The 9,908-nt window shown below is 36.9% G+C and overlaps 1 protein-coding gene across 1 annotated transcript; it reads left to right on the top strand.

Annotated features, from left to right (window-relative positions):
- Positions 1-362: 362 nt before the first annotated feature.
- On the top strand, positions 363-8,999 carry LOC140340846 (uncharacterized; the record flags this gene model as incomplete). The annotated part of the gene is given in 3 exon segments (XM_072426267.1): positions 363-723; positions 2,493-2,660; positions 5,137-8,999. Coding segments are annotated over 3 exon segments (747 nt in total), but the record flags the coding sequence as incomplete, so codon positions are not given.
- Between the last annotated feature and the right edge of the window lie 909 nt (positions 9,000-9,908).

The following is a 9,908-nucleotide window of genomic DNA, read 5'->3' as shown; positions in this document are numbered from 1 at the left end:
GTTGGCCATAACTTCCATAAATAATAAAGTAAATATGTTCAATATATTAGTATGCATTTCTAGTTGGTCATTAAGGCAAACAATCCTTACCTAAATATATCTTTATTTTTGTTTTTAGGGATAAAAATCCACTGGATGTAATGGCTTTAAGAACAATGTCTGTAACGGTACTCCTCACTGTTTATTTTATTCTGATTTGTAATATCAACATCATGACAGCTCAAATAACAACTATTCCGAATCATACAGAGACTTTGGTAAATACAGAGAATCCACAAGTTAGCACATCTGCACATGGTGCAGAAACTTCTTTGTCTCCTGCCTTAGATGTAACCAATACAAACTTTAGAACTACAATGTTGAAAGCTTCAGAACCGGTTTCTTCATCCACCGCTGCAGCCACCACTCTGGATGTATCTAGATCTTCAAATTTAAATGTCTCTTCGACATTAGCCTCACCTCCCTCAAGCACTTTGCCTTCTACTGGGTCTTCTAATCAAACATATAGCACAACAATGTCTGGTGTAACACAGTCTATATCAACAATGCTTTCAACTCAGATGATACCAACTCAAAAGAATGGAACTGAAAAAACCTCTGATGGTACTGCCACAACAATGTCTGGTGTAACACTTGTATCAACAACCCCTTCAACTCAGATGAAACCAACTCAAGGCAGTGGAAATGAAACAACTAATGGTACTGCCACAACAACATTGTCAGGTGGGCATGTCTTCTTTATATATTATCATGTCTAACTGACAGTGGGACCATCACATAAGCAGCTATGATAGTGTTCTATGGTGCTGATGGGACACACAAAAGTACAACATTTAGCAATGTATATGATGGCACATTCTTCAAATGTAAATGTCAGAACATTTGGCATAAGAACACTGTACTAGCATGTTTTACTGCATATTTACGCAATATGCAAAAATATGTGCTCTGCTGCGCCATTCATTTTCAATTTTGTTTTGTTTTGGTTGCCTTCACACAGTAGTTGCTCATTTTTAGACAGAGCTTGGGGCTATGCAAATAAATCTATTCATTAAACTAAAGTCTAACATTATAGAACCATTCACTTCAAACTACACACAGACATTTCTGGTTTTTTTTGGCCATCATCAGTGAAATGTATTCAAACCATGTCTTCTATGGAGTAGAGCTTGGGACACAATAAGCAAGAATGGCACAGATCAGCGTAGGTAGCCCAGATATTTTACACATTCTAGCTTTCCCTACAGGTGCCGGTAGTGAACTTCCATTATCCCAGCCTGGCCAATCAAGCCAAAGAGCGATTATTATGGTGAAAACTCGAGTACTCCTAAGCACTAGAGTTTAAAGATATTTGTGATTATATTTTTGTTTCCAAGCTATTCTGTTTTACAAATGCTCAGAACCCTTTGACTCGTTATTCTCTTGAAAACACACAGACACGCACACAAAAAAATAACCTTTCAAATTCTTCTACATTTGACACAAGGTCAAAACCTTAATTTTAGTTTTTTGTTTTTTTTTTTACCTTTGGATAGTGTTGAAGGGTTAACATTTCTGTCAGCATTTTATTCTTATCTGTGTCCCCAGTGGGATGTTGTTTTTCCCTACTACTTGTCATTGCGAAATGACAAAATCAATCAGCCATGTCACTGGAAAAAAAAGTCAGGAGAAATGACCATCAGGCATTTTGACAGAAATACAAATACAAATATGATGGAGGATCTGGTCTTTCTCCAATTTAATTGGATTTACTGGTGCCATCTTATATAGTTAGTAAAAGACAATCTCTGCATTGAGATCACAGACAGCAATAAAATCATGAAAGTCTTCACATTAGCCAAAGCAAAAACAGAAGAAGTTGTTGATTGACTTTATTACTATTACATGGTATTTATATAGTGCCATCATATTACACAGCGCTGTACAAAGTCCATTGTCATGTCACCAGCTGTCCTTTAAAGGGGCTCACAATCTAATGTCCCTACCATAGTCATATGTCTTTAATACAGTTTGAGGTCAACTTTGAGGGGTAGCCAATTACCCGAACAGCACGTTTTTGGGATGTGGAAGGAAACCCACGCAGACCCTAGAACCTGAGAACCTACAAACTCCATGCAGATAGTGTCCTGGCCGAGATTCAAACCTGGGACCTAGTGCTGCAAGGCCACAGTACTGCCCCAACTTACATATTACCTCCAAGCAAATAGGGGAAACTTGCTTGAAAAGAAACTAATCTGCAATAAAACAAACTTACCTGCCTGTTTGCATTTTTTAAGACTGTACCCTAAACTGTATGTGCAGCTTAATGTACATTCTTGCCACCCATTGGTGCTAGCATGAATGGATATCTGTGCACATGTGGAGGAGTTATGTCGAACAGGTCCATCATCAATTATGCTTTGGTTTCAGCATTTACATATTTCTGGACTTTTTGTTTAGTTTTTCAAACCATGGTTGTGTCCATCTACTGATTTTATTTTGATCTTTTTCAGATACAGAAGAATACAATATGAAGTATTCTGAAATCATCTTGACGTCAATTTTCAGCACTGTCTTAGTTGTAGTTGTTGTGGTAATAATTTTTGTTGGCTTTAAAAAATGCCTAAGAGGTAGATCTCAATATTCTCATCATCCTCTCCGGGAAACTTCATATGAACCAGGTAAGGTTTATATACAGACTAGCTGATTACCCCGCATTGCCCGGGTATTTATTGCAATCTTATATTGTACAGGAAAGGAATCAAATAAAGCTATAGTGTTAAATCAAAGAAATTTTTTTTATAGGCTTTAAAATAATAATTACAATATACAAATAAATTAAAATACAAATAAATTAGATTAACCTAAATTAAAGGCATATGTTCCAATGCTGTTTTAAATGTTTTAATAAGAACATTGTGCTCATGAAACATCCTTTGTAACTTTAAGACAATCTGAAATTTTGTTCCTGGGATGTAGGTTCACCTCTGGTCAGTTTCTATTAGTTTGTTTTCAATAAATCATAGTTGTAGAAATTTTGGTGGTTGATCTGGCAGCGGAAGTAACGATCCCGCTTTATGGTAAATTTACCCTGGCACCTTGAATGAGAATGGAAACCCAGGCTGTTGAACAACTGATATGGTGCCTAATGGTGTCGATTGGAAACATGAGTTGTATTTTCTGATGTTATTAGGAAAATGCTTTGACTTGGAGGTATTTGCTAATGTATAATTCCAATGTTCTTGTAGTGGTGTTTCTAGTTGGCAGAGTTTGACTTTCCCTTTTTGCAGCAAATAACAGGAGACTCATATTTAAACTTCTTGGCTTGACTGTAACTACAAACCCTTTCCATTTTTCCAATGGTAACGCTTGCATGCTGCGAGTAGTCTCTATGTGGATCATAGTGGAATCCTTCCAATGCTAAGCTAAAATGTTGTGCAGTCCGTGATTGTCTGGCTCTTTCTCCCATTTCCTGTACTCATGTCTCACGCTGTTGTACTGTCTCTGAAGCTCTAGATGTAGTAGCTCTATCTTTCTTATCCTGTAGTGGGGCCTCACACTGTTGTACTGTCTCTGAAGCTCTAGATGTAGTAGCTCTTTCTTTCATTTCCTGTACTCAGGTCTCATGCTGTTGTACTGTCTCTGAAGCTCTGGATATAGTAGCTCTCTGGCGCAGCATGGCAAAGTCTTCCATTCCTGTCCTCGGAATTTTCTTGTCTACAGTGTTGTTTCATTTTTTTTGCCTTTGATTGCACTCGGCTAATTGCCTTAGGTTTTCTCTAAGCCATTATTGCAGGCAAAAAATTTGTAAAAGAGTACAAAAAAGTATGTAAGCAAAAGGCACACTGTCACTGAGCAATACATACACACACACATACATACATACATCAATACATACATGCAAATATACCTCTGACATATACCACAGCGCTGTACAAAGATCAGCGGTGCACTCACAATATTCTGTCATATGTCTAGCAAGTTTGGTTGAAATGTGTCGATGCGTTTCCTACTGATGGTGGAACATAGCAAGTTTGGTTGAAATGACTCCATGCATTTCCTAGTGATGACATACACACATACATCCAATTATAGCTCTGACATATAGCACAGCGCTGTACAAAGATGACTGGTGCACTTACTTGAGTCTCAGTCATATATATGGCAGGTTTGGTTCAAATGTCTCCATGCGCTTTCGAGTGCTGGTGGAACATACACACATACACACATACATACATCTGATTCTATATATATATATATATATAGATTACTCTTTCTCTTCTTTCTTTCTCTTAGGGCTATTTCACACCACACATGGCTAGTATGCAGCAGTGTGCTGTGTTCACAATGCATTGCTACAATTTTTAGGGGTGTATTTATGAACTTTTTGCCAGTCAATTCTGACATTTATTCATTAGAACATGTAGCATTTACTATTGTGAAAGCTGTGTTTTTTGATGTTTGGCCACTAGGGGGCATAACACGTCTAAGGCTACATACACACAGATTGTAACCTCTTCAGGACAGGGTCCTCTCCTCCTCCTGTGTCACTGTCTGTATCCGTCTGTCATTTGCAACATTATTGAATTTACAGCCCTGTGTAATATGTTGGCGCTATATTAATACTGTATAATAATAATGATCATTTCTAGCCGCAGCAGACTGACAGATAAACGACAGTGCTTCTCTCTCCATGTCTTTTGCGGTCGCTCATCGTCTGTCCTTCATAATCCGCCAGGTTGGATCCATGAACAACGTAAATGACCCCTGTACACATGTCAGATTCTCATCCGAGACGAGCCCGACTGTATTATGGAGAATCATGAGACATTTGTATACATAGCCTTAGTTTTAATATGCATTGAGATGAGCAATGCATATGAATTTGAATGTCTGTTTAAAGTTTACAGTTTAATAGAGCAACTCACATTACTAACCTTATTAGAAAATAAAGTTTATGCACAATTTACCTTTATTGAGTGAATGCTGCTTTGTTTAATCCATTTGCCAGACATTCTTCATCTTATCTTTTTCCGCTGTAACATGAAAATCCACCAAGGGGTTGGGGTTTTCTGACATTCTCAAAGCCATATATTCCAACCAGAGTAAATAAATGCATGGCTTGTTATAGTTTTGCTTTGTTTTTCCCTCCTACAGACAGATATTCATCACCTGATGACACACTGGTCATCTCTGGCGGACTATATGATGCACCAAGAATTTACAATCCCAACATGACAGTTTTAGAAGAAGAGGAGTCTCAAAATGATTATGCTTCTTTTCAATCAAGACCGGGACAATTCAAACTTGAGTTTTTACCTGGAGATAAGGACATGGATCCAACAAATAATGGGTCACAAGGAAGAAATGTCTGATACTGGAATGGCTCATCAAGCTCAGTTATTATTTGAGTTGTTAGGTATAACACCTATTTGGAGAAATCAGGTTATTATTTTACTAGGCATGTGATTTGTATGTTTACTTTTTGGCATTTTTCGTATCATTTGCAACTAAAACTCATTCAGTGCCTTTTTTAGCATAAATAATATAAAAAATTTGGCTATACTTTAGGGGGAATTTATCAAGCAATGTCCAGACCTATCAGTAATCCAAATTTTAATCAGTAAATGTGTCATTTATCAGGTAATTTGTGACATTATTTTTTGCCACGTTTTTTTCTTTATTTCAGATACAATTATCAGCGTTAGAAATAAAATAAGTCACAAGCAGAGCAGAGGAACTTCATACATTTAGCATTAAATCACATTATGATCTAATGCTAAAACAATCTCAATATAAATTCTTCCTCAACTGCCCTGATGCTCTGTGAATATTGTTGATAAATTCCGTCATTTGCACTTTAGTGATAACATAATATATTTTTACCTGTTTTGCAGTCAAACCAGCGATATGATCTGTTATGATATGATAATGAGGTGTTATGGGTTACTGTTTTGAGAAATTCTTCAGGTAGAATACTAAGTGTCTTCTATAACAGAATCCACCAAGTGCCTAACATTCCACTGTACAGATTACACAATTAAGAATTTTTATTTTTTATCATAAAAATGTGACACCTATTTAAAGCTATAGCAATACTCAGTCAAACCTTCAATATGCTTCTTAATGACTTTCCTGTGGTCTTACTGTAATAGGGTAGCATAAACCACAGCCTTGGAATGATAAGATATTGTCACTTTCACATACCTTTTTTTATTGGAATGATATGCTGACACAGTGTGCCTACATGTTCTTGTTGTAAAGGCTATGGTTCACATCTGCCTTTAAATTGCGGGATACTGCATGGCTGGCACTATGCCAGCTGCTCAAAGACTCAAACATCAAGGAACTAGTGTGTGCATACTTGATGGCTGGTGGCAGAGAGTGGCACTGCCATCCCGATTCATTACCTATGGGGCTACCAAAGGGAGACACTACCATATAATGTCTCCTGAGAGGCTGCAGTTCCTGGAGCAAGGAGCATTTAACACACCGTAACCTTACTCCTGGCCTTTGCTTTAGTGACAACTTCTCAGGCAGTTGTGACTGCAGAAGATTGGAATGGTGTCTGTGATCAATTATTTTTATCTGTTAATAAGAACACATTTTATAGGACTTAGAAATAGTTGCATAGTAAAGCTTTGTATTCTCATTTATGTAGTTTGGAATAAATGGTCCTATATTATTAGGCTATATTTGCACTATAAGCCCACATTCTCAATTCGCATCTGGCTGAAGGGGCATAAAGGAATGATGTGCATTGCCCTTATGCTTTAGGAAGGTTATACTGTGCAATGATTTGGTGGAAGGACTTTTGAATATCTTTAGTCCCTTTGTGAGACTTGGGAAGTATGAAGCTGAAAAGACTGCAATGAACCAAAATTTTAATATGTTTCACATTTTTGTTCAGCACTTTCAGTTAAAATAAGTAAGTAAACCTTTCTGCTTATGTTTGTATGATGAATATGTTTCTTTAGAATATCATTTACATTGATTGACTTTTGCTGTCATTATGCTAAAATGTTGTACTTCAATATTGTTATTGATTTTTAAACATAGGAATAACAAAAACTAGAAAGAAAAATTATTTTTTCGTCAAATAAACCATACAATAACAAGACATAAGTCCAAAGTAGCAAAAGCGTACTTTCGAGACACTTGTTTAAAAGGTAGTTCTCTGTAAGATAACTAATGACAAGCAAAGATTCGAGAAGGAAACTACTTTTGCAAAAACCATTTCGAGCTTCAATCAAAAATTAAAATGACCAAAACATTTGAGACATAAAGCCATAGAGAAGAACAATTCTAGATATGAAAAAGGGGAAGGAGGAAGGAAAGGGGGTTGGAGACTGACATGTCAAAGTAAAATATGTAGATATAGATTGAGACCTTAGTAAGCCCTAAAGTGTATTACACCAGTTTGTACGATTTCCAGGGTGCCCAAATTTGGTCATACTTATCAATTTTACCACTCAAGATGCTGGTGAGTTTGTCATTGGCCATTATCCAGTTTAATTTTATAGATATTGGTTCTATAGAGATATCCCTCCTTTTCCAAGCCTTTGCTAATGCAACCCTTTGTGCCATCAAAATAAGGTTTATCAGTTTTTTGGAATGGGAAAGAATAGGTTGGTCAAGTTTGCTAAGCAAAGCACTTTCCCCAGATTTTGGAATATCTAAACGAACAATCTCTGATATTAACTTAAACATTGCTGACCAATAATTTTGAGCTGTCGGGCACGACCACCATATATATTCCATATTTCCTTGTACGTTGCATCCCCTGAACCACAGAGGCGAGGCATTACACTGGTATCTAGCTATGCAATCCGGTACTGAATACCATCCAAGTATGACTTTGAGATTGGCCTCAACTATGGACGAATTCAGGGAAACCTTAGACAGTGCCATGGAAATGTCATTCCATTCTTCTTGTTCCCAGACTTTTCCTAGATCTTTTTCCCCTTGAACCATATAACTTAATTTTGTGGTCGGAGAACCTAAGGTTGCGTATAGCAGAGAGATCCTACCCTTCACATCTGCTATTGAGCTGCAAGCACTTTCAAAGGAAGTTGAACGATATGGTGGGGGGGTGGGGGGCAGTCTCAGTTTGGTTTTAACAAAGGACCTGATCTGTTTGTATCTGAAGTATGCTGTGCGTGGAAGTTCCCAATTGCTTACTAAATGTTCAAAGCTAAACATTGCACGCACGTCAATGATCTCCTTGACTTACCCAAAACCTTTGGCAATCCACCAGCTGAAGTTGGTGTGAACATTTCCTGGAGAAAATTCTAGATTGCCCCAAGGGGGGGTAAGAGGTACATCAGGAGACATCATGCTAAAATTTTGGCATGCGTACATTTCAATAAGTATGTGTAGTAAGGACAAACAGACATTCCTGTATCCGGATATTGTGGGGGACATTTATTAATTCTATCACATAGCAAGGCAATGCTACAAGCGAACAGTGAGACAGACATTGCAACAGATTTAAAGCAAGGTTAAATCTTGGGGTGAATTTTAAAAGCAGTAAATCTGATATTTCCTGAAATATTTTAATGAGAAATAATTACTGCCATTGAAACATACAGACCTGAAAGATTCTCCACCAGGAAATGTTTCAATGTATGTCTGATGCACTGCTTTATAAATAGACCCCCCTTGAGTCATAAATTCTTGCTTTGCCTACCATGATACAAGTAGTACCAAGAGTAGGACCTGACCATAACCACTTCTTTTTATGAGACTATTTACAAGGAAGATCTGTCTTATCTTCAGGAACTAAGCAAACTGTCACACTTTGCTGCTCAGAAATACAGGTACATGGGTCTGTAAACCTGTCACAGAGACTTTGATGAATGAAGCACTCTGATTTGCTAATTTGCTTAATAAATGTCTCAGAATTGTTCACTACAAACTACTTCTCATAACATATGTAGCTCTTTGAACAAAACACTGGCATATATATGTGTGTGTATGTTTATTTTTTTGTTTAATAAACAAATTTGTTACATGTAAAATGGAAGCCATTTTTATTAGTTATGTTTGATCTGTTTGCAAACTCCTATTTAAAAACATTATATAGCCCACAAAGCATTTGCTTTTCATATTTCTAATTACTATGGTATGGTTAGGGAAAAAATAGATCTGTTTGTGACATAGTTAGGCTGATTCACTGAATGAGCATGACATGCTGAATTAAAAGGATTATTTATTTGCAAAGTGACATGAGGTGAAGTAATGCTGATATCCATCATCTTATCGCATTCAGGCAAGTTTTTTTTTTTAAATTTTAACTTTGACAAGATTGGGTATTCTTTGCAAACTTAAAAAAATAATCACATTTGATATACAAACTTACAGACCTGTGAAACAACACTCAAAATTAACTGCTATCCACCTATACCCCTAAGCTTTATTATTATTAGTAGGCCCATCAATAATTTCTAAGTGAGCCTGACTTGGCCTCTATCAGTTCTGAAGTGCTGTCACCGGTGTCTGTGGTGCTTGTTTGTATATTGGGCCCAAGCTGTACATTTGGCCTGCCCAAGTTTACATTAAGAGTCTGGCTGCAGATTCATACCAAGCTGTTGTTTGTGAATGGCAGAGCACACAGAGGGGGTCACACAACATGGACATTAAAGTCTAATATTATGGCCTCCAAAATCTGGTGCAGTGCCAAAAGTACTTCTATTGTACTTGGCAGGGGAAGTTTAAAATAGTTTTTTTCTGGAATCTTCACACAAGCACACATTAAATTCACGGTGAACAAGTATTAGGACATCTAGAATAGAAATAAAGTTACCTGGTGTTAAACTTTATATCCTATCCATCAAACACATTTTAGTGGTTAATTGAAAACCAGTGACACAAAAAAAGAAAAAAAACATCCAGGATTCTTGTTAATTTTGCTCATTTACTGGAAGATG

Source organism: Pyxicephalus adspersus, chromosome 1 (assembly GCF_032062135.1).
Source record: "Pyxicephalus adspersus chromosome 1, UCB_Pads_2.0, whole genome shotgun sequence".
NCBI classification, from domain to species: domain Eukaryota; kingdom Metazoa; phylum Chordata; class Amphibia; order Anura; family Pyxicephalidae; genus Pyxicephalus; species Pyxicephalus adspersus.
The sequence above is the reverse complement of the archived record's forward strand: the minus strand, read 5'-3'. Positions and strand labels throughout refer to the sequence as shown.